The 25,066-nt window shown below is 42.1% G+C and overlaps 1 protein-coding gene across 3 annotated transcripts in view; it reads right to left on the bottom strand.

The window, feature by feature from the left end:
• Nucleotides 1-284: 284 nt before the first annotated feature.
• Nucleotides 285-25,066, bottom strand: part of IKZF3 (IKAROS family zinc finger 3) — a 92,829-nt gene continuing 68,047 nt past the window's right edge. Inside the window, exons 1-3 of one of the 3 annotated variants that reach the window (XM_059148131.1) lie at nucleotides 19,659-21,252; nucleotides 19,426-19,542; nucleotides 285-6,920 (exon numbers count right to left, since the gene is read on the bottom strand). In XM_059148131.1, coding sequence (XP_059004114.1) covers nucleotides 6,217-6,920; nucleotides 19,426-19,510 — 789 coding nt within the window. In that variant the 5' untranslated portion in view covers nucleotides 19,511-19,542; nucleotides 19,659-21,252 and the 3' untranslated portion in view covers nucleotides 285-6,216. Of the gene's footprint in view, nucleotides 6,921-19,425; nucleotides 19,543-19,658; nucleotides 21,253-25,066 lie in introns of those variants that run through there. The other 2 variants (XM_059148129.1, XM_059148130.1) reach the window with 2 other exon arrangements.

The raw sequence follows: 25,066 nt of genomic DNA, 5'->3' as shown, positions 1-25,066 counted from the left end.
GGGCGCCTGGGTGGCTCAGTAGTTAAGCATCTGCCTTTGGCTCAGTTCATGATCCCAGGGTCCTGGGATCTGGAGCCCTGCATCCAGCCAAGCACCTGCTTGGCAGGAAGCTTGCTTCTCCCTCTCCTGCTCCCCCTGCTTGTGTTCCTGCTCTCACTGTCTCTCCCTCTCTCTGTCAAATAAATAAATAAATAAATAAAATCTTAAAAAAAAAAAAAGTCTTAGAGGCAAAATTAAACCCTTCCATTTTCTGACAACTACAAATGATAGGCATGCACAATGACTAATTTTAAACACACCAGTATTTTTTATTTCTCAGTGTAAAAATCAAACATGATACAGAAACCTTGAAATCTATCAGCAGGGTTTTTTTGTTTTTGTTTTTTTAATGTGACTGTGCACTCATTATGGTTCTAGCAAGGTTAGCATTGCTACATTTCAGAAGCTGACTTTCTTTAAACAGTCTTTACAGAGGAGTAGGACACCTTATAGTGCTCCCAATGGTTGACTCTGGGTAAAACTCAAGAGGAGTTAAGAGGGAAGGTCACTGCTGGGCAGGGAGGGCATTTCTGAGAAACCCAGATGAGAATGTTATGAGCACAGGCCGTGTCAAAACCACTCGGCAAGGCCTCCCTCCCTTCCTCCCTGGGGGAAGGCCACCCTGAGCCCCTTTGAACCCCCAAACCAGGTTCCCTTCTTCCTCCGCCATTCTGCAGACAAGGGTCATCCACAGACCACACGTGTGGTGGCTTTGGCAACCAGAAATTAAAAATAACCTATGGTTTTTCCAGTAGCCAAAATGATCCCTCACCAAAGCTCATAGACTGAGAACCTGAACATGCAAAACCACAGTCTGGGTGAAGAGATGTCTGCTTTTCAAATGACCTGCTAATTCTTTGCAACCCACAGTAATTTGGTTTCTGTGAACCCACAGAAGCAGGCCCACCAAAAAGGGTTTTTGTTTGCTAACCTGGAAAAGTCCTTGTATAAATGAGTCACTGGCACTGGGATCATTTTGAATGCTGCCCCATTTTCCTAAAGTGTTAAAATATCTGTTCTCAGTCTATTTAGGAGAGGAAGAAGCAAAGTAACCTCAGAAGCTAGGTCCCACATGCTTGAGAGGAGGTGGGTGACATTTTGGGATGCTCTCCAGGATTTCTAGAGTAGGGTCAACAGGGAGATGGACAGTGAGGACCATTTGAGGAAACTCTAAGTTACTTGGGGAGTCGATAGTCGAGAGCTCATGAGACAGGGAGGGAGCAAAGCCATTCTACTTCCCTGGCTACAATGTCATGAAGTATCTTTAGCATGAAGTTCACTTATACTGGTTCTAATTGTCAGCATATTCTTTACTCTTACACATTAAAATAACATGAAGGAAACTCTGTGTTTGAGATTAAAGGCCTCCACTGGCTACTGAATTACTGAATCATGGTCCTAGAATGGCCTTTGAATATCTCCATGTCTTTAAATTCACATATAGTGCATACAGTAGAAAACTTGTAACCATCTCAAACAGCCCCTGCCCAGTAACACCATCCCCTAGACAAAATTACGTAAGAGCTCATAACATACTCGGGAGGTAGATACTACATCCTTACATTTTTTAATCAAAACATTAACATTCCATTTTCAAACGTCAGCTCAATCAACATCAATGTATACAATAGTCCAGTCTTGTAATATTCAGAGGAAACTTGCATTCAGCTTTTTCAAAGTCCAAAGACCTGGTTATCATGTTGACGGCATGGTGGGGTACACACTATCTACAGCTTGGGTGAATGGAGCTACCGTCCTGTGTTCTGAGCTCATGCAAGTCTGAAGCCTACACTTCTCTTGAGGGCTCTTCTAAGTCCACGGTCCTTAGAGACAATGGTTCCAGCCCTGGCTTCACTGATCATTCAGAGAACCATTCAGTCCTTCAGCTTTAGAGAACAGAATCCTTTTCCTAGGGTGGCCCAGGTCTAGCCTTTGGTTTCAGGCCAAAATTGTCTTCTTTACAGGCACTTAAGTCCCAAATCCATTGTTTTTCTGAACTCTGCTTATAGAGAGAGGTTCTCTGATCTATACTCTCTGAGCATAAAAATAGCTCCCAATTCTTTAAAAGAGAAGAGACATCATTGTGTATCTCTTATCTTCCTCTGCAAAGCCTGATGGTATTTTCTAGGACAAAATTTACCTTGCTCCACTATCTTTTTATTTTTTATTTTTTAAGATTTTTATTTATTTATTTGACAGACAGAGATCACAAGTAGGCAGAGAGGCAAGCAGAGAGAGAGGAAGGGAAGCAGGCTTCCCTGCTGAGCAGAGAGCCCAACGCAGGGCTTGATCCCAGGACCTGGGATCATGACGTGAGCCAAAGGCCGAGGTTTTAACCCACTGAGCCACCCAGGCGCCCCATTCACTCCACTTTCTTGTCTTTAGCTCTTAAATCTCAATTCCAAGTCTTTGTGAAAGAACTTGGCTGTCTCTGAAGGTTCAAATCTTGAGTGGTTTGGTTTCTAGATCTCCACTAGAGACCAATGGATCTGTTATCTGTGGGGTACACTTTAAAGTTAGGATAGTAGCCATTTATTTTATTTTATTTTTTTAAAGATTTATTTATTTATTTGACAGACAGAGATCACAAGTAGACGGAGAGGCAGGCAGAGAGAGAGAGAGAGCGAGAAGCAGGCTCCCTGCTGAGCAGAGAGGCCGATGCGGGACTCGATCCCAGGACCCTGAGATCATGACCTGAGCCGAAGGCAGCGGTTTAACCCACTGAGCCACCAAGGCGCCCCGGACACTAACCATTTAATATTTCCATTATGATCTTACTGCCTGTGTTGGGCTTTTTCCTTTAAAACATGCTAAACCTCACATTTGGCAGAGGGGAAAAAGCAGAGGAGGAGAGTAAGAACGGTGATACAGAGACTACTTGGAAAAACTTTATGTTGGTGTGAGATTTGTTCATAACACAGTGTTTCAACTAAGCAAAATTTTGTGCTTTTTTTCTTTGCAAAAGAAATCTGAGGTCACTTTATATCTGGGCCACTGTGAATATGGGCCTAGCAAAATGTTAAGCACTGCATTTAAAGGGTGAGAAAAGTTGTCACTGACAAAGTCAGAAGCTGCGTCAGGAACAGTTCAGAGTCGGTAATAAGGGAAAAGATTAGTTAGCTTATCTGTGTCAAACAAGGATCTTTTAGGGAGAATGACTTAAGGAATCTAAAGGCTGGTGGATTTATCTATATCTTTTTTTCCCCTGGTAGTGGTGGTGGAAGTAATGGGGGAGACACTTCTGTTTAGTTCTTGCCAGTAGGAAGTACCTGTGCAGCAATTCAAGAGGAGTGATGAGGAACATCTGGAGAGCCAATTCCCTTCCCTTCCCCCCTCATCCCAATTCTGTCACCTTGGCTGCAAGGGAACTTTTCGTGGGGTTGGTTATTCCCTGGATTGTGGCCCCCTGGGTGTGTGGTGGGAAGTGACAGACAGCTCAGATCTACAGGCTGCTGCAGGACCTCACTGTCCAATGTGGTTGAATGTGAATCCTGACTCTGCCCTTCTCTTTCAGCGACCGTGCTAAGATTGTCCTTCACCCTCTCCCCGACCCCCAGCACAGGGAAAGGGCATTTATTGACATAAGCGGTGCCTACAGAAGGACATGTTTACCAGTGTGGTGATAGCCACTACATACTACCTGGTTCAACTTGATGGTTTACAAACGTGCAGTTTGCATATACAAATTTTCTCTGCACTCCATGTGCTCCAGCTAGGCCCAGAAGGCTACAATGAAAGTAGCATTTGTGAGTGGTCACTGCACTTAGAAAACTGACCTCAGAAGAATGGAAATCATTCAGAAAATCTGTTAGTCACAGGGAAAATGAGGCATGTCTTCAAAAAAAAAAAAAAAAAAAAAAAGTCCCCAGCTTAGTGGGATGGGCCTCTTTCACTATCTTAAGGAGCCAACACTGGTTTCTTCAGAAAGACTTTCCCACTAATCTGTTGGAAATGCTTGCTTTCCCCAGTTTTCTCTCCAACCAAATTCTCTTTCTTTTGTCCCCTGAAGAGTCAGCAGGACGTGTGGCATTTCAAGAGTATAACAAGGAGCTCCTCTGCCACAATGCGTGTCAGTAACCTGGCGTAGCTTGGAGTCTAGGATTACGGAAATACAGTGAAATGCTGAGGACTACGAACTGAAATACATCCAGTCTTTTAGCCGAAATCTCAAACATGTTGGGACTGTTACCATGGAATTTCACAAAATCTGTTTTCCTGAGACAGACACCATGCTACAAAGAAGGCTAAGCCATTTGTGCAGTCTGAGGGGGAACATTTTAATTACTGGCAGCACATAAGTTAGTTGAGTTTGAATCTAATGCCTAAGCCCTTTTGAAATACCAAGGCAGATACGTAAAATGCAAATCTAACAGGAATTGGGGATTCTTGACTCTGGTAGAAGTGTGCATAAAACTACTCTCGATTTGTAAATAGATTCCATGAAGTTGTCCCTGGAAGCAGAATTTATTCTAACACCAGTTCTTAAAAAAGAAAAAAAAAAAAAAAAAAGGCTTTGGCAAGCAGCTGCAGGTGCCACTTTGTGTGTACACTTTGGGGCAAGATCAAAATACCTTCCTGTTTTTTGTTCCTCCCCACCATCCTCTTCACATTCACAACTCAGTAGTTAAAGGAAAAATTTAACACTACCATTTTCACACCAAAGAAATGTGAAACAGGTATTCACATACATATTCTCCTGCTTAGTACCCATACATGAAAAGGCTTAAAAGATAACTGAAGCTACAGCATAATCACATAAATTTAAAGCTGGAAGGGACCTTAGAGAGCGTTTAAGCCCAATTCTTTATTGTTAAAGAAATTTAGTTTTAAGAGTTTAGTGATTTGCCCAAAGTCATATAGCTAATTAGCAGCCAATATGGAATTTGCAAACAGATCTTGGGACCTCTACTGCAGTACTAATTTTACAATTATCCCTGCACTTTTCCTTGATAGCATATCTCTCATAATTAATGACAAAGCTGGCCAATAGATCTGCAGAGCCAAGAGCAGACTTTCAGGAATCTTCCTGGCATACAGCAGCTTAAAACAGGGAGAAAACCTTATCCGCCTTGATGAAGGAGAACCTGTTAGCAGGGGTACGCCTCTCTTCACTTCTTCAGGAAGCTTAACACTGAACCAGACAATACTCATGATATCTGTCCCTCATTCATCTCCTGTGGGAAAGGGGAGACTAAGTCATGCTTTTTGGATTGTCTATTTTCTGTCAAAAAAAAAAAAAAAATTATCGGCAAGTGTGCCTTAGGTCTGTATACTAATGCTCCGTGAAGGAGACCAAGAACGTTCACAGAGCTGCCCCTCTCCTCCTGCTGCTGAACTATTTCCCCATCAGAGTCCAGTTCTGCCAATTTCAACGACAGGAAATGTATGCCTTAACAGACAACTTTGTGAAGTTTCAATGATAGTCTATGTTTAAAACCATTAGTTCTTCTGGTATAGAATTTCTCTTATACAGGACTGGTTTAACCCAAAGCAGTTTTTTAATTGGTATGGGAGGCTAGAAGCAGAAGTATCATCGAATAACTTGATTTTTTTTTTTTTTTTCCTTGTGTGATAAGAAATGGGTCTGCTGCTTGGAGACTGGGGTCTTCAGGAACTGGTAACAGATACTTATTTTATCACTGTTCTTTTCCTTACTATTAGACTCTAATTAGGGATGAGGAGATTATATCCTAGACTTTCAGCCTCTGTTAAGTGCAGAAGGGCATGTCTTCCCACCGAAGTTAGCTGGTGAGCTCTTCTTATGGACCTGGGTGTATGACTTTTCCACATATGGCACTGTATCTCAGAAAGAATGTCTCATGCAGCACAGCTGGGGGACTCTTTTGACTGGCAACAAACTCCAAGGACTGCTTGTTCTATTGCTGCAAAAGGTAATGACCAAATACTTCAATGGCTTTTAAATGTCATAAAAACTCAAGTCCCCGATGAGAAAACAAAGGTCTCACAAAAATGATAACATGATATAAAAGCAAACAATTTCTGAATGAAGACAGCATTTCTCTGTTGTCCATGTGAACTTGACCCTTTGGACACTAAAAGTGGTATGGAAAGGGGTTTGGAACTGAGTTTGTTTGGAGAATAGCTTGTTAGGCGGGGTGTCGGTTTTTACAAATTATGTTGAATGCTCAGGCATAAATCATCTCTGGGACCAGATGTTCACTTTAGCATGGCTCTGTGCTCTCCTCTGGCTATGTGAGATGAGAACTCATACCGATCATGGCTTCGATATCCGCACATGTTACACTCAAAAGGGTCACGAAAGCCGTGGCAACCCATGTGAATAGTGAACATCACGTAATCCAGGAAGAGGACTCGACAGTGGTCACACCGATACACATCCATCACCTCCCCTTCTTTGCTGATCACTTTGATGGAGTCTCTCGGACAGATGGGTGGGGGCTTGAGGAGTTCATAAGAGCGGGGGACCTCCTTCAGAAGTGGTATCCCATTGCGGGCCCTAGCGGGGACCATGTGATTTTGCTGGTAGATGTGATTCTGGCGTTCTTCGTGGTTGCTGTCAGTGTCCGTGGAGTCATGGCCACTATTGTTGGGGGAGAGGCCTCTTTCAGAGGGCAAGCTCTTCTCTGGCAGGTGGATATTCTTCTTTTCTAGGTCTTGGGGGGTACCGTTTGGCATTTCGGCACGGGTGAGGGCTATCGGATACATACTGCTAATTACTGGAACCATCTCTGAGGTGGGAGCAGGTGGGGTCTGGACCAAGGGGCGCAGGGCTTCAGCACCAAGGTAGCTGATGGCATTATTGATGGCTTGGTCCATCATCCGGGTCTGGATTATCTCACTCTCTTTCTCGTACATATAGCTAGGATTATAGTTGACGTCAAAGCAGTGACGCTTCTCACCTAGAAGTGAAAGAAAGAATTATAAGAGGAAGAACACAAAGGCAGAGCTTGTTAAATAATCTTCCGGAATCCTTGAAAAGGGAGGAAAGACATGCGGCTTGCTTAAGAACACCCAGCCCAGGCAGGATGCTTCCATTCGGAGCTGGGGACAATCTCAAGGGACAGTGGCTGACAGCACACATTTGGATAGTCAAAATGAACTAAGCCAGTAGGCAAAAGGGGGAAGTCAGAGATGTTGTTAAGCTGAAGCTACAATGTGAGCTGTTTCTACCACTCACATCAGAAGGGTGTGCTGGAGAAAAGCAGAGAAAAAGAAACAAGAGGACAACAGGGCAGGGTGCCAGGGAGCCAGGGAGCTGCCCCTGTGCAGGAGCGTGGCCACCTGTGCACTCCGACTGTCCATGGCCTCTCAGCACCCAGTCAATTCCCAAACTATTATTGTGCTTGTTATTTTCTGCTTGTAATACAAGGGAGCTCGGGGGACGGAAGTGCTGCAAGAAGTGGAGACACTCAGCAACTGGCCTCGGCAGCTTTTTAAATAGCTACAGAGGCAGAAAAAATAGCCCCCAAACCTCCAACTTATCACTCCCCAAACACATCGTCACCAGACCGAGATTTAAGTAAAAGAACTTCAAATGTAGAAAGTTTTAGAAAAGTTTTCTTGAAAGATCATGGTCTTTGTCCCTTTTATAAAGTACATTATTATTTTGCTTGAAAAAAAAAAAAACAGTATCATTGATACACATGTGATCATTAGGGCCCATCTCACATTTTTTTTTTTTAAAGACTTTATTTATTTATTTGACAGACAGAGATCACAAGTAGGCAGAGAGGCAGGCAGAGAGAGAGGAAGGGAAGCAGGCTCCCGGCTGAGCAAAGATGGAAGACTCGCTTCCCCACTGATGGAAGGCTCGATCCCAGAACCCTGGGATCGTGACCTGAGCCGAAGACAGAGGCTTTAACCCACTGAGCCTCCAAGGCGCCCTGGGCCCATCTCACATTTAACTGAAAAATTTATTTGTGGTCACCCTCTCCCACTGCTCATGTCAAACTGCTGAGAAATTCTGAAAACAGAGTTTAGCCACCTTTGGGGCGTGTGGGTGTTGTGTGTTAGAAAACAGAGGCTCTCTGGCCACAGGGAATGCAGGAGCAGGGTCTGCCGTGATGGCAGATGTGCTCGGTGGTGAGTGGCTGGTAGAAGGCAGAGAAAGCAGGATGTGTTAGGTACTGAAAGTGAGGCTACCGTATTGCTAATGCTTTTCCATTCTGCAGACACTAGATTCTGGAGAGATTTGCTGAACCATATCCTCTCTTCTGCAACACTCCCTAGGCATGTTATGGTTCCCAGACCTGTCACTGCCACACAGTAAAGGGTCCAATAATGAAAGAACACAAGGAAACAAAATAATTGGAAAAGCCGGTTCCTGTTCTTGAGGAATTTCCAACTTAGTGGGAGAGAAACAAGACCTGTATCCGTGGAATCGGAAAAAAAATAAATGTTAGAAGTTGTGAAAGAGTTGTCCTGCTCTGTGGGGACCTTTGATTTTATTCACTTTTTTTTTAAGACTTTATTTATTTTGAGAGGTGGGGAGGAGAGCACTCATGGGTGCAAGCGGGGAGAGGGGCAGAGGAAGAGAGAGAATCTCAAGCAGACTCCACATTGAGGGCAGAGTCTGACAAAGGGCTCAATCTCATGACCCTGAGATCAAGATCCGAGCCGAAATCAAGAGTTGGACCCTTAACCAACTGAGCCACCCAGGAACCCCTGATTTTATTCTAAATGCCATGTTTGAGGCACTTAAGCAGGGGAGTAACATGTCTTCTGTAAAAAGAATTATAAGGCACGATTACAGCAGGTTGGTGTAAATTGCATATTTAAGTGTTAAGGAAGTGCAAAAAATTCAGGAGTACCTGGGACAGGGAAAGCATTTCTTAGAAAACCCAGATTTTGAGAAGAGTCAATATTACTAGTACAACTTAGATTTTCAGAGAGGTCAACAAGACAATCGAGGGAGGAGCCTGACTGAAGGCAGGGAAGTGGGACTACATAGCACATGACCAGGGAAGAGTAAGAGAGTCTGGCTGTAGCTGTATCTGGAAGTATGAAATGCAGAATTTTCAAACTTCACTTATTCCTTCACATTCTGCAATACTGACACCTCAGGGTAATGTGGTGGTTGAATGCCTGGGTTCTTGGATCACGTGGACTGGATCTGACACTGGCTCATCAGTTACTCGTTGGATGACCTTGGGCTAGTTATTTGACATGTCTGTGGCTCCGTGTCCTCATGTGTAATGGGATAATAATTGTATCTACCTCCCACGGTCACTGAGAAGTGCATGGAACAATGCCTGATATATAGAAAGCACCTGGTAAATGTGACAGTGTTTTGTTTTGTTGCAGTGAGCTCACATTTTTTTTCTTTCTTTCCTTCTCTTTCTTTTTTCTTCTTCCTTTCTTTCTTCCTTCCTCTCTTTCTGCCCCTCTCTCTCTCTTCCTTCCTTCCTTCCTTTCTTTCTGGCTAAAATAAATTTCCTTTTTTTAAAAAAAATTTTATTTTATTTTATTATTTTTAAAGATTTTATTTATTTATTTGTCAGAGAGAGAGAGAGCGAGCACAAGCAGACAGAGTGGAAGGCAGAGTCAGAGGAGGAAGCAGGCTCCCCGCGGAGCAAGGAGCCCGATGTGGGACTCGATCCCAGGACGCTGGGATCATGACCTGAGCCGAAGGCAGCTGCTTAACCAACTGAGCCACCTAGGCGTCCCTAAAAAACATTTTAAAATTTATTTTTGAGAGGGAGCATGTGTGAGCTCACAAACAGGGGGGAGGGGCAGAGGGAGAAACAGACTTCCCGCTGAGCAGGGACCCCCCCCCTCATTGCAGAACTTGATCTCTGGACTCTCAGATCATGACCTGAGCTGAAGGCAGAGGCTTAACCAACTGAGCCACCCAGGAGCCCAAAATAAATAAAATCTTTTTTTTTATTGTTATTTATTTATTTTGACAGAGAGAGAGATCACAAGTAGGCAGAGAGGCAGGTAGAAGAGAAGGGGAAGCAGGCTCCCCACTGAGCAGAGAGCCCAGATGCGGGACTCCATCCCAGGACCTTGAGACCATGACCTGACCCGAAGGCAGAGGCTTTAACCCACTGAGTCACCCAGGTGCCCCTAAATAAAATCTTAAAAAAAAAAAAAAAAAGAAAGAAGAAAGATAAGGAAACAGAGAGATTTATTTAAGTTTTGATCATATATTGTGAATACCTGGACACAAAGAACCCCTCTCTTTGTTAAAAACAGAGATTACCAATTGTGAGATCAGTTTGAAAGAAGACTAACATCAAATTAAGTCTAAATCTTTTTCCTTGGTATAATCAGGGAGATTGAGAGAGAACTTAAAAACAAAATAATTTTCTTGCCTTGTGGGCTTCCTGGCACTTTGCATCCCAGATTTAGGGAGATATTGAAAAAAGTTAACACGTGGTAGAACCAAAAGATGGGCATTCTGAATGACCAACCATATGATTAGATTTGAACAAAGAGCAAACCGCTTCATGCCCTTAAGCAAGGTAGGCTTGCATCAAAATGTTATTTTCCAAATATTACTGGAAGAACCAAGTGTAAGACCAGAACAATGAGGAACTGGAGCCAGAAAGACCAGCTAAAAGATCTAATCGAGTAAGATGGATTTGTCCTGTGTCCACACTATCTTAAGGCCAACCTGACAGTTTCTAGAAAAAAATCTGCAAAGAAAAATACCCTGCCTTAGCAACTCAATGAAAAACAACAGGAAAGTAGACCTTTTCCAAGGTCACCAGTGGTTCCTATTTTCAACTTCCAGATTGGATATATCTTTGATCAAAGGTGTTTGAAAGAGTGAGGCTGAGAACATGAAAGCCAGCTAAGGTCACAAATATTCATTCCCCTGAAAGTGACACAGAAATAATGAACTTTGGTTTCTTGGCCTTTTCGAGGTCATTGATGATTTCCCAGTGTGGCTGGCTCTACTCTGCTCCTCAAATACCAGGGTCCCCTGAGAATGTTTTTATCTTTTTGTCTAACGGAGAGGTTCCAGAAAGTTTCCGGGGTGGGGCAGGCACATCACAAACTCTGCTTTTATCCTTTCTCCCAAGAGTTTGCTTTACTGAACTAGACCTACAGTTTCACAGTCTCTCCCACCTGCAGCACATGTCAGAAGACAGCTGAATGCTCAAGTTGTAAGAGGCAAAACAGTAAGAGGAAAATACACCCCTGGATGAGTGGAAATATGTGACTGAGTTCTGTGGTTAAGGCAGACCATTGTTCATTGTGAAGACAGGAGAGCCTCAGATCTTCACGTGCATGCAACCTGCAATCATCAGATCCCCTCATCTCTGAGTTACGGTAACTTGAGTAGTGCAGATGATTATCAGTCACCTGTAGACACGATGACTCAATGTGTATGAAACCCAGAAGGGGTAAGCTACAGTAATTGAAAAGCCAACAGCTCACGTTTCTTTAGTAACACACTCATAAAAAAGGTTAGTCAAACCACAAGAGTATAACTTCTCCCAAACCTGCACGGAGCCTCTAGTCCAGCTTGTAGTCAGAATCATACCACACCTTTGAATGATTAATGATCGCAGCTTCAGGCTGAATTAGAGGTTTCCTTCTGATCACAACTGGCAACAGCAAGTCCTGACTTTAAGAACCAGGACCATTCCTTACCTGTGCTATTTTTTTTTTTTTTTTAAGGTGTCCATCCCTACCATCAAGGCTTTGGTAAAGATTTTAAAGATTTTATTTATTTATTTGACAGAGATCACAAGTAGGCAGAGAGACAGGCAAAGAGAGAGGGGGAAGCAGGCTCCCCGCTGAGCAGAGAGCCCAATATGTGGCCTAACCCAGGACCCTGGGATCATGATCTGAGCAGAGGCTTTAACCCACTGAGCCACCCAGGCGCCCCAAGGCTTTGGTAACTTTAAACCGAGTAACTGGCTGACCCGAAGAGCTGCACTGGGGAGAGGGTGTACGGTTGTTGGCTTCCAAGTGCCAACTTGAAAGTACAGAATCACCACCTAGAGCTAAAAGGGACCTTAACTGAGCACGTGAATTCAGACCTCTGCCTTTGGGGCCGAGTGACAAGATCCACCACCCTAATCTGTTTACCTCTGGTTTTTATACTTCACGCTATCTAGCACTCTGCCTTATATATACTGCTACCAAGAACAGCTATGATTTATTGAGCATTTACTATATATCCAGTATTGTCCTAGGTACTTCTTGCATAAAATGAATTAGCATCTCTGAGTCAGATGAAAAGCCTAACCTACAAACAGGTTAACTTGCCAAGGTCACTTAGTTAGTAAATGGAGAACTAGGATGCAGCCTAAGGGCCAATATATATAATCTGTCTGTGTCTTACCAGGGAGAGGGAGAGAGAGGATCTTAAGCAGGTTCCACGCCCAGTGTGGAGCCGGACGTGGGGCTCTATCTCACGTCTCTTGAGATCATGACCTGAGCTGAATTCAAGAGTCAGATGCTTAACTGACTGAGCCACCTGGGTGCCCCTGTGCTTGAGCTTTAAGTGATGTTTCCTGGCTGCTACCATGGCTGCACAATCTCACCACTGGGAGTGGCTTCAGATTCTCTGCTGGGATCGTCCCATAAGCAGTGGACAAACAACTGTGCTTTGTTCCATGTGGACCAGCACCGTGCATTCAAGAAATATCTATGATGCACAGAGTTGCTGTGGTGTTTGTATGTGCTTAACAGAGTGCCTAGCATATGTAAGCACTCAGTAAGTGCTAGATCTTTTATTATTACTATTGTTATTATTAGCCTCACACCATGTTAGGTGCTTTGAGGAGTACAAACAGAACTACAGTCCAACAGGAGATGCAGCATTTACACAATTTCATTACAAATTGGTACCCCTAAAACTATGTGGTGGGACAAAGTATAGTCAACAAAGTGAAGAGAGAAAAATACAGCTTCTCAAATATGCCAAGTAATGTGGGACAAATATTACGTTTATTTTTAAAACTCTCCTTGTAATCTGAGGAGGTGGCAGTGGTGGTGGTGGAGACAGTTCTGTACATCATAACAAACTGTTAAACTCATCCTGAGTACAGTGGGAGAACAGAGCAGAAAGAGAACTCAGGAGACTATGGGAATGTAGACCACGTGTACTTTTTTTTTTTTTTTTTTTAAGATTTTATTTATTTATTTGTCAGAGAGAGTGAGCACAGGCAGACAGAGTGGGAGGGAGAGGCAGAGGGAGAAGCAGGCTTCCTGCTGAGCAAGGAGTGTGATGTGGGACTCAATCCCAGGATGCTGGGATCATGACCTGAGCCAAAGGCAGCCACTTAACCAAGTGAGCCACCCAGGGAATCCTTTTTTTTTTTTTTTTAAGAGATTTAGGATGCCTGGTTGGCTCAGTCGGTTAAGCCACTGCCCTTGGCTCCAGTCCTCCATGGGGCTCCTTGCTCAGCGGGGAGCCTGCTTCTCTCTCTGCCTATGTCTGCCACTCTATCTGCTTGTGCTCTCTCTCACAAATAAATAAATAAAATCTTTAAAAAAAGATTTATTTATTGGGGCTCCTGGGTGGCTCAGTCAGTTAAAGGTCTGCTTTCAGTTCAGGTCATGATCTCAGGGCCCTGGGATCAAGCCGTATGTCGAGCTCCCTGCTCAGTGGGGATTCTGCCTCTGCCTCTGCCTCTCCCTCTGCTCTCTCTCTCTCTCTCAAAATAAATAAAATATTTTAAAAAAGAAAACAAATAAAGATTTATTTATTTGTTTTAGAGGGGGAGGGGCAGAGGGAGGAGAGAGAGTCCTAGGCAGACTTGTCACCAAGTGTGGAGCCTCAAGCAGGGCTCCATCCCAGGACACAAGATCACCACCTAAGCCGAAACCAAGAGCTGGATGCCTAACAGGCACTCCAACCACATGTGCTTTTTTTTTCTTTTTTTCTGTGTGTACTTTTAAGGGCAGATGGGAGGGAGGGCATTCCAGACAGACAGCCTGGACAGAACCATTACATACAAAAGGGAAAGTATTACACAGAAGTGCAAGTAGTTCACTGTGGCTGAATTAAAAGATTAGTTGGCTGAAATGATAAATTTAGAAAAGGTAACTTGGAGACAGATTGTGCAAGGCTCAGAACACCTGGGTGGTTCAGATTTTATTCCAATGGGAAGCCACTGAAAGGTTTTTTGAAGGGGAGGGGGATGATTTGAACTTTAGAAATATAACACATTTCCACTATTATAGGCACCATGAGGGGTGATGGGAAATACTTGGGTTTTCTTTTTAAGTTTCTTCAAGTCACTGAACTGTACCTTCTTTTTCTTTTTTTTTTTTTTCTTTTTAAAGATTTTATTTATTTATGTGACAGAGAGAGAGATCACAAGTAAGCAGAGAGCCTGACACAGGGCTTGCTTCCAGGACCCTGAGACCATGACCTGAGCCGAAGGCAGAGGCCTTAACCCACTGAGCCACCCAGGCATCCCTGAACTGTACCTTCATGCCATCTCCCATGTGCACTAACGCTTACAAAAGAGTTGGGGACCAGGCAGGAGGGTAAATGGAATATCTGTGAGGTGATGGCTCTGCTCTCAAGCTAAATGAGAGTAAAGTGACTAACATTTCTTTCAGGAGGAGGAAAGTAGAAGGGAGCCACAGAATAGGCAGGAAGGAGAGCAAACACAGAGAGAGCCATGGGGTGGCGTGGGGTGAGGAAAACTGAGGTGAAGACCATGTTCTGTTGGGGCAGAAACCTTGTCCTCTACGAGACAAGCTATTCGGGTGTCACCGGTTCCGATGGAGTCACCAGGGGAAAACTACTTTTCTCAAGAAAATACACCCTCTGGGCGGGAAATGACCACCCTTCTTCAGGGGCTTTTTCTTCCACCAGCTTTCAGTGACTACATTCCTCTCTGTCCAGAGCCTTGGTGCAGCACACATGACACACGCTGCTCAGGGTGACCTCCCAGGGCAGGAAGGCCTTGGACTGTAGCTCGTCGTAGGCCTTTGGTCCTTACCCTGCTCTGTCACCGCTAGGTGCATCTCTCCATCTCTCCAATCCTCTCTCCTTCCCTGGGAAAAGACCTCTGCTGGGTGTTCCTGATATCCCTTCAAGCTCTAAAACGTTATGATTCTGTAGTACTTATAGGATTATAATTTCAGCCCTTCGGGAAGGGGTAGTAGAAGATACTTTTTGCTGTTAGAAACGGGTATTCAAACTGCTTCCTGCCGCTCTGTTAACCAAAGCAGACAATTTCTCATTAGTTACTTCACAGGGAGAATAGATGGTGTTTGTTGAAGTGTCAAAACCTCACTAACATGTTTACCGCGGGTGAGTGAGATCTTTTTTCATGTTCTTTTCAACATGCAAACTTCCTTTAATAAAATAATACATAAAATTAAAAATAATAAGGAGATGCTATGGTAACCACTTTGGTCGGAATAACACATCTGTTTTTGGAGAAAGAATGAAAATCAGAAAAAGAAATATGCAGAAATGTAGTCATTTTCCTCCTCCCTCCAGGAGAGAAATCTGGCCTCTATTTTGAGCCAAGTATTTGAAGATGGCCTAGTTAGAAGTCTAGTCAAACAAGTTTATAATAGGAGAATAAGATGCAGAGAAAGGACAACTTTTAAGAGGGTTAGGTGCTAAAAGAGCAATGAAGAATTATTTTGATGATGTAAAGATGCTGATTTCTAATGAAGGTATGTCAATTTATGTCTAAACACAGAGAATGAAACAAAATTTCTTGGAGAATTAAGAAAGAAAGGATTTTATTTTTCATCTACATGGGCAATTTAATTGTACTTTTACTCTTCAATAGAGGAGTGTTTTTGTGTTTCTAAATGCACTTAGACTTAACCCAATCTGTCTCTCTTCCTCAGTTCACTTCTAATGTGTGAAAAATGCTACCTACTGGTAGTTCTCTTGAGCCTGCTGAAAAAGTAGCAGGCTGCCCTGAAGGCATAATTTCACCTTTACCCTCATAGTTCAAGAGGTCAGGGAAGCCAAGGTTGGTCTGAATGCTGTGCAACTGTCAGCAAGGATTAAAGGGAGTGACTCATTCTTCCTTCACACTTTACTTTTTGCCATTTCTCTGGCAGCTGAATCTTTTCAGAAGACGGCGCCGTGGAGAGGAAATACAGGAGACAGGAGAGAAGAGGAGGGAAAACATTAGCCCTGTATGTTCTGCAGCTCTTCATCCCATTCAGGGTCAAAATGCTCCTTCTCTCTCCCCAGTATTACTGTTTTCTCTGGAAAAGGTTGATTCTATTAAATGACTCAAGGGGTTTCCTTTATTTGAAAATGATCTCCAAAAGGGAGGTTCAGGTTATAAGCTAATTCCAAAAGATTAGAACAGGGCTTAGGAACAAGAACATCGTGGATATGGCAGGAGCGCTGTCGCCACTTCCAGAAGGGAATGAATGGGTGGGCGAGAGAGCAAATGAACAAGCAGTAATGAATGGCCTCAGTAAAAGAGATGAATGTTGGGCTAATGCAGCTGTTTTACAGATTCCCAGATTTAACCACACCTTCCTAAAAAACAACAACAACAAAAAACCCCACAAAAAACCTAAAGTATATGACATGGTTCATAACATAAACATGTTGCCTGTATAACCTTGAGAAAACAGTTACCTGAATCTACACATATGGGCTTAGAAACACAAAATGGTATTCATAATTGCAGCCTTTGCTAATTCATCGTGCAGACTTGTAGAATGAGAGAGCTGAGAGGGACATTCCCGATCACCTCATCACCTATTCAGTCTCCTCATTTCACAGATGAGTAAACAGAGGCCCAGAAAGGTTATGTGATTTGTCTAAACACACACAGTTAAGAAATGACTGAGCTAGAATCGGAACCTGGGTCATTTGGCTTCAAATCCAGTGTTCTTCCTACTATGCAATACCAAATTTACCAAACAAAATTTCCCCTGGTTACTCAGGGCCCTGAAGCCCTGAAGTTGCTACCTCAGCTTAAATCAAGAGCTAACTCTTACTAGGTTTCCTGATTCCAGCATAGAGAGAACATAATGGTTCTGAAGATGATAGACATCAGTACCTGTAAGCATCTCTCCTGAGTCTGGAAATGAAGGAGTAAAAATCCTCTGCTTACAAGGGTAACAAATGGAACAGATCCCTGATGCAACAAGCAGAATGGTATGGACTTGGACACAGGAAATGTGTTTTCTTTTCTTTTTTTTTTTTTAAGTTTTATTTATTTATTTATTTGAGAGAGAGACAGTGAGAGAGAGCATGAGCGAGGAGAAGGTCAGAGGGAGAAGCAGACTTCCCATGGAGCTGGGAGCCCGATGTGGGACTCGATCCCAGGACTCCGGGATCATGACCTGAGCCGAAGGCAGTCGTCCAACCAACTGAGCCACCCAGGCATCCCAGGAAATGTGTTTTCTTAAACCCATGAAAATATCACAGCAAATTTTATTATATTAAGTAGGGTTTCAGCTCAACTATAGGTTAGGACAGGGGCGTCTGGGTGGCTCAGTTGGTTAAATATCTGCCTTTGGCTCAGGTCATGATCCTAGGGTCCTGGGATGGAGCCCTGCATCAGGGCTCTCTGCTTCTCCCTCTCCCTCTGCCTGTTGCTCCCCCTGTTTGTGCTCTCTATCAAATAAATGGATAAATCTTAAAACAAAACAGGGTGCCTGGGTGGCTTAGTCGTTAAGTGTCTGCCTTCAGCTCAGGTCATGATCCCGGGGTCCTTGGATGGAGCCCCACACTGGGCTCCCTGCTCAGCGGGAAGCCTTCTTCTCCCTCTCCCACTTTCCCTGCTTGTGTTCCCTCTCTCGCTGCATCTCTGTCAAATAAACAAAGTCTTTAAAAAACAAAACAAAACAACAACAACAAAGCAACTATATAGGTGTAGGACAGCTACAGGAACCAAGCATCTTCTTTCTTATGTTAGTTCTCTTAGACCAAAGAGCCTTGACCATAATTCCATTGAAATTGAGTCACTTCACATTTTTTTCCTTGCCCATTTCTCCCCATGTCCCTCTCCACATCAAGTACAGGCATTTCTAGAGTCAAAACTGTCCCCAAATCAAATTACAAAGTAAATTACACTTACAGAATAAAAACCTCTACTTTGCTTTGTTCTGACTCCAGTCAGAACTTCTTCACAGAAGTGGAAATCAAAAGATGTATGAGCAATGTCTTAAGATCATGTCTTGGAATCACAATTGGCCCACTTGATCCACTGCTCCTAAACCCCAAATGAAGGTCACTACACGCCCCCTGACATTTCTCACAAAGGAGGGGGAAGATGGTAACAGGGGTGGGGGGTGGAGGGGTGTGTCTCTCTAAACTGAAGTGCACCAACTTTATTCAGTCTGACACAATTCTTTAAGTGATTAAAAGGATACAAAACTCTCCAGCTAATCACAATAAAATAAATAAGGCATAAGCACTTAAACAAGCATAAATATTTACCTAGGTAATTTAAAAATATATTAGTTCTTTTTATAATGCATATAAAATATCTGCCTGTAAAAAAAGATCTAGACCAGAATAAAATTTAACCAGATTTAAAAACTAGGCAGGTACTTAGTATCTATAAAAGCTACTGAAAAGAATTAAGCACAAAAGGATTGTAGTAAGACATCAGCAGCACCAAATAGCTTTGGAAAAAGAGATTGACAGGTTTCTAAAATTCTACTGGTTTTGAGGGAGATCTATTTTCGTGTGATAACTATTTTTGTTTGATATCACCAAATTTCAGTTTATAGCAAAACTGATACATTCAATTCAGCTGCCCCCTTTACAAATACAAATCTATTTTAAATACCATGGTCACATTCATGTAAACATCTGGGAGAGCTGGGCAAAACATCTCTGCCGTTCAGCAGCCTGAACACTTTAAAGAATATAATTCTTTCTTTGCCATTTCATTCTGCTATATTATTTGACAATGTGAAAACCGGTGGCAAAAAAATTAACTCCAGTGAGACAAATGATTGAATCCAGACTTGTTATTTAAATCTATGTTTTCCCAACTTTCTCTTAAAGCCAATCTTCAATTAAATTCAAGAAAGTATGAAAAAAGAAAAAGGGAAAGTATGGCAATTAGTTTTAGAACGTGAAAAAAGTTGGGGCATGATTACGGAACCCACTTGTAAAATATAATTACAAAAGATTACAAAAATGCTATCTCAAACATCTTACTGGTGTCAATTGCCTAAACTCTCTCATGCAACATATGTCATTCAGAATAAAGAGGAAGGAACAGCATTTTTAACACCAACTCCATTTAGGAAATTGGATGTCAAATACTCCCACCATCAGGAGTTAAGATTATTCAGTTAAAGTATTCTGTTCTATTTGCCCTAGTTATCAAAATGAAGCACGAAGAATAAACGTGTATAATGGAAAACCAATTATCTTATTTTAACAGAGATTAAGGGCCTGTGTAGTATATAAGCATCCTACGTTATCTCATTTAAACTATCTACTAACAACAGCAGGAAAAAGGCTCGTATTCTTACCAATGAATTTCTGAGGCATTGAGCTTTTTCGTTTTGCCACATTGCTTGCTAATCTGTCCAGAACGAGAGCTCTTTCACTTCCCATCTCTGCTTTGATGTGTCTTGCCTCCGCACTTGCTGGTTTGGAAAAATGTAAAAAGAAGAGGGAAAAGAACACGGTGGTAAATGAGGGAGAAAAAGGAAATAAAATGGAAGGAAAAGTGTCAGAGATCTGATGCACACTCTGTTGTTACCTGTTATTACTGCTCAGATTCTTGCCTGGGGTACCTGCTGTGGTCAGTGAAGCCAGCACCAGGGCACGTTCAAATCTTGCAGTCTTATGCTGAGATGGAAAAGCCCGACCCATCCCCAACGAGTATCTTCATTAGCAAGAGGAAGTATTAAATAAACAGCCTGGACGTGGTTGGTTGCAAAAAGATAGATAGATGGAGATCTTCTAACCCCTGATCAGCCTTCTTTCTGATTCTGAGTAACTGCGTGTGACACCTGCAGACTGATATAATTCTTCTTAACAACTTAAAAAAAAAAAAAAAGTATGGTGCCCCAGATTTACTGCTCTGTTTATGTTAATAGCACTTTTGAAAATAGATACACTTACCCAGACAGCAAGAAATCTACTCAGTGATTTGTGTATTGAGATTTTTAGTGTTTTTTTTTCTTTTCTTTTCTTTTTTTTTCCCGGCATGTTCCTTTCAGTTCCTATCTTTTAAATTCTATTTCTCTGGGCTCTGCATTATCTGTTTCATATGCTCCTCACATTTCAAAGTTGTCTCAGCTAAAATTTCCCTGAGCAACACTTCTGTTTTGAAATTAAAGAGCAATTTGTATAATTCATCTTTATTATATTTCTAATGAACAATGTGAATAAAAACTGCCTAAGAATATGGTCTAGTTGTTAATCCATGAATAGACCATTAAGTGGTTTAGGCCTGTGGTTCTCAGACCTGCTTGAACATTAGAATCAATCTTTCTGAAGAGAATGTAGGAAAACACCTATGCCCAGGTTCTCCTTCAGATCCTGAAATCAGGATCTCTGGGGTAGGCGCCTAGGCAACAGTATTTTTAAAGCTCTCCAGATGATTTTAAAATGCAGCCAGAATTGGAAACCACTAGATTATATAAATAGTACTAACATCTAGTCAACTAAATAGTACACTAGAATAAATAGAGTATAATTTACCCTGGTACAGCAGGCAGTAGTCCATAAGAGTCCAAGCCTAAAGTTCAAAGAGATACCAGCTGCTCTAAATGTTAAGGCTTTGAACCTGAACACATGATGCCAGCCCAAGCTGCAGATCTGCAAACTTTTCTGTAAAGGGCCAGATAGTAAATACTTTAAATTTTGTGGGACACATCTAGTCTCTGTTCCATATTCTTTGGTTTTTCCCCCAACCCACTACCCTTTAAAAATGTAAAAACCTCTGCACACTGTCTGCTGCCTACATTTGGCCCAAGGGTCACAGTTTGCTCACTCCTGTCCTACACATTCATATTGTGTTACTACAAACATTTCTTTCTGTTTTAACATAAACATTTCAGCAGAACCAAACTAAAATGATGTATCCATACATTTCTAACATCTCTAAGGAGGAAGAAATTGAAATTAGCTTAAGAGACTAGAATAAAAAGAAGTGATGGTTGCAGAATAGATTTTTCCCCCAAACATATGCACAGTTTTAGGAATGGTCAGTGATCATTCTGTAGTTGAAGAGTTTGCTGTGTGAAGAGATTCTAATATACAGAAATAATGTCACGAATTCTATGGTCCTCTCAGACATTCAGTACCACAAACTGACATGTCCAGAGAGGGAAAAAAAACCAGTCACCTCTGCAAGTAAACAAGCGAAAAACCTCCAGGGCAAGACTGTCAAGTAAGAAAACTGTCAGGGCAAGAAAACTAAAGCCAAATTAAAGAAAGAGAATTCAAAATATTAAATATGTTTTATTTTATTATTAGCATGTTTTTGTTTGTGTTCCCAGTCATTGCACAATAAATTATAAAGCTGATGGTTTTTAAATTCAGGAATAAAATGAAATCTGGCTCCAAAAAGGATTAAAAGGACAATGACCATATTTACTAGACTTTGGGAGTTTCTTGTCAAATGTAATTATATGCTTCAAAGAAGTAAGTCCCAGGCTCCGGGTTCAGTTACTAACAATACTATTTGTGTAAATGAAAACAGTAAAGGTTAGAATAGGGGGCCTGGGCAGCTTTGGGCCTGGTGGTAAAGCACTATCACTTTGGCTGACCTGCTGTTGCAAATAATGGGCACTTTAGAGACAGGACATTTTGTTACTGAGTGAAGTGGGTCAAATTCTGTCCAGCACAGGGATAGGTTTAAATGACCAAACAGGAAACTATTATATATATATTATTTCCTTTCACACAAACCACCACCAGATGTGGCACTACCCAGAGCCCCAAGAGCAGAGAGATGAAAGACAAAGGCCTGGGATTTGAAATCAGTTCCTGAGGCTGTTACAAAGACACTTTTTCTTAGAATCATCTGAGAGGCAGTGAAGTGGTGCTTTGACTGAGAACAGTCATTCTGGTTTGAGCAACTTTGAGGGGATTAAATCCAGGTTAACCCCCCTTTCCCCCTCCCACCTCCCCTTCCAACTCTGTATTATTATCAGAAAGCTTTACAGCGAAACATGAATGAAAAACAGTCCTGTGGGAATTTTTAAGTCCACCCCCATTTTACCACTATTCATATTGGTTCTTCAGTCACTCTTCTAATGGGCTAATCATCCCCCAGAAATCTGTCCCTTTAAGCCCCAGGACTCACCCCAAGCATTATATCACCAGCCTACTTTTCCCGTTCAGCTCTCTGCAGTCACTGTCTACATTTTACCAAGTCACTATCAATTACCACTAGCAGCTTTCTGAGGACACATACTCAATACCTTCTATATTCAGGAGGATGCTAGAGCGGGGATGCATGACCTAAATAACATAATGAGGGCATGTCACTAAATGGCAGCCTTCGAGATAACATCACCTTTTATCCCTGGTTACTCACCAAGCTTGTCTTGACAAGTCATTTCTAGATAAATCTTACTCTGTAGAACAGTGGCCAAATGCCTGACATTTAAAAAGATAACATTCTGAAGTGTTTGGATGGACAGATAATTGGGGGCATGGGTGGAGACTTTCCCATCTCCACAACTCTGGTTAGAGCCTCAGTCCTCTGAGGCGAATCGAGAGGGCTTCCCCCACCCCACCCCCTCTCCCTGGTTTGTTCACTCAAAATATGAACTCCAAGATCCCAACTGTCATTGGACATGTAAACACACTCTAGAAATTAAGTTCATCTTTACCAAGTTAACTGTTTTTTATTTGGCAAGTTAGGCAAAGGTTCCAACTTTAACAGAATATGCTGCACTCTTTTTTTCCCCCAAACTGCTGGTCTTTTGCCTTGCAGTCAGTTGGACAGCTTGCTGGGTACTACTACTACTTGGGCACGCTTTAAAACAAAAGGAAGTCCTCTGGAATTAGAGGATCTCTCGGGATTATAAACTTAGGCAGTACTCTTTTCAGCAGAGGACCTCTGCCTTTTGGTCCTCTGCTTCAACTTGAAGACCCAACTGTCTATTTATATAGTCTAGACTTGTTATCTTGCCACATCATGTCTCAAAAATGTAAGTGGAGGGAAACCAGTTTGGCAAGATAGCAACGGGACAAGATAATGGGTTTAAATGATGAAATAGGAAATCCGTTCCTGGGTGGTGTTTGGCAGTTTAATGTTGCAAGAGGTGGGTGTGGAATACGGATAGTGGCCAGGAGTACAATTTACATACTTGGTTCATGAGAGCCTTGGAGGAGGGCTGTAATTCTGGATCAATTCCTCATGTCACTTGCCTACTATATAGTGGATGTATCAATTTTCATTAGCAAAATGATTTTAAACACACGTTGAAGATATAAATAATAAAACTAATATGAAGCCATAATTACAGAACCGGTTTCTATCTTTCATCTCCATATAAGTATTAATTGTCTGGTTTTCAGTTAACTATTTCCATGATGCAATTCCTATCTCAAAGTGACTGCAGATTTAACCATGTAATTGGTTGTGTTTTTGTGTTTGTTCAGAATCTTTCATTTGATCTTGAAGTGTTAAATGGAGCTCAACTAAGAGGCATTGCTTCCTGTCTCTTCTCTGGTGTGGTCAGTAGGTAGCTGATGGACAGTGGAACAAAGGGGTGTTATTGTGTAACAAGAATTGTCTAACAAAAGATTGCTATCAAAGATTGAGGCAGGTTCTAGCAAAAAAGTTACATAAAATTGTTGCCTTTTTGAGCAAGTAGAATAAATACTACCTGTCAGATGGTAGCACTTTTTAAGAAGAAAAATCAGTTGAGAAAATCAACTTTTAAAACATTTTAAAGTTTTTCATTGGCCTCTTACTTCGCAAAAAATGTAAGTTTATTTGAAAATTCTCGTGCTTGTATTGGCTCAGCCAAAACAATGAGCATGAAGATAAAAGGCTGTGACTCAAAGATTCATAAAGAAATTTAATCATTCAGGGAGCCTGGGTGGCTCAGTGGGCTAAGCCGCTGCCTTTGGCTCAGGTCATGGTCTCAGGGTCCTGGGATTGAGTCCCGCATCGGGCTCTCTGCTCAGCGGGGAGCCTGCTTCCCCCTCTCTCTCTCTGTCTGCCTCTCTACTTGTGATCTCTGTCAAATAAACAAATCTTTAAAAAAAAAAAAAAAAAGAAAAAAAAAGAAATTTAATTATTCAATTACTTAAAAAAATCTTTTTTTAAAAAGATTTTATTTATTTATTTGACATAGAGAGAGATCACAAGTAGGCAGAGAGGCAGGCAGAGAGAGAACGGTAAGCAGGCTCCCCACTGAGCAGAGATTCCCAATGTGGGGCTCGATCCCAGGACCCTAAGATCATGACCTGAGCCGAAGGCAGAGGCCTACCCCACTGAGCCACCCAGGCATCCCAATTACTTAAAAAAAATCTTGTTATTGCTAGAACTCACGGTCAAAAAATGTCCCACTTCAAGTACTCATAATGTGTGTGAAATTAGGCTAAATGAATCTCTATTCCAGTCCCTTTCTGGAATAAGAATCAAGCTAATGTGAAAATGAAGTTCGTGCTCATCTCTATTCTTCTTTTCATATGTACTCCATTAAGACCGCAGAATTGGAGCATCGGATGACATCATCTGTGAGGTCAGGAGTAGAAACCTGGACTGATGTAGCAATATCACATGTGCCTCTACTAGACCTTGGTAGTTTATTAACAGATCAAGTACCCATTGCCTTGCTGGATTGCGAGTTGTCCAAGGGTAGGGGCTAAACTTTCACTCATTTTTATGAACAGCTCTGGCACACAGAGAATCCAACGACTGCTATCTGAATGAAATAAAAATTATTAGTAAGGCCAGAAGTCCCATTACCTAACACAGCATTCTTTTGTAGACTGGTGCCTAGCCCAGGGCTTTTTTTCTCTTTTGCTTCCATAAAGACCTGCTTACCCAAAGCTAGGGATTTACACTAGGCTGCACTTAATTGACAATAAGCACTTGATGAATAAAGTGCCATAGCCACAGTAGCAATGGAGTGTCATCTCTTTAAAAGCAAGGGAGGAAGGGGTAAGATGTACCACTGGTCAGGTTGGTCAGGT

This window comes from Mustela lutreola, chromosome 15 (assembly GCF_030435805.1).
Source record: "Mustela lutreola isolate mMusLut2 chromosome 15, mMusLut2.pri, whole genome shotgun sequence".
Lineage (NCBI taxonomy): Eukaryota > Metazoa > Chordata > Mammalia > Carnivora > Mustelidae > Mustela > Mustela lutreola.
The sequence above is the reverse complement of the archived record's forward strand: the minus strand, read 5'-3'. Positions and strand labels throughout refer to the sequence as shown.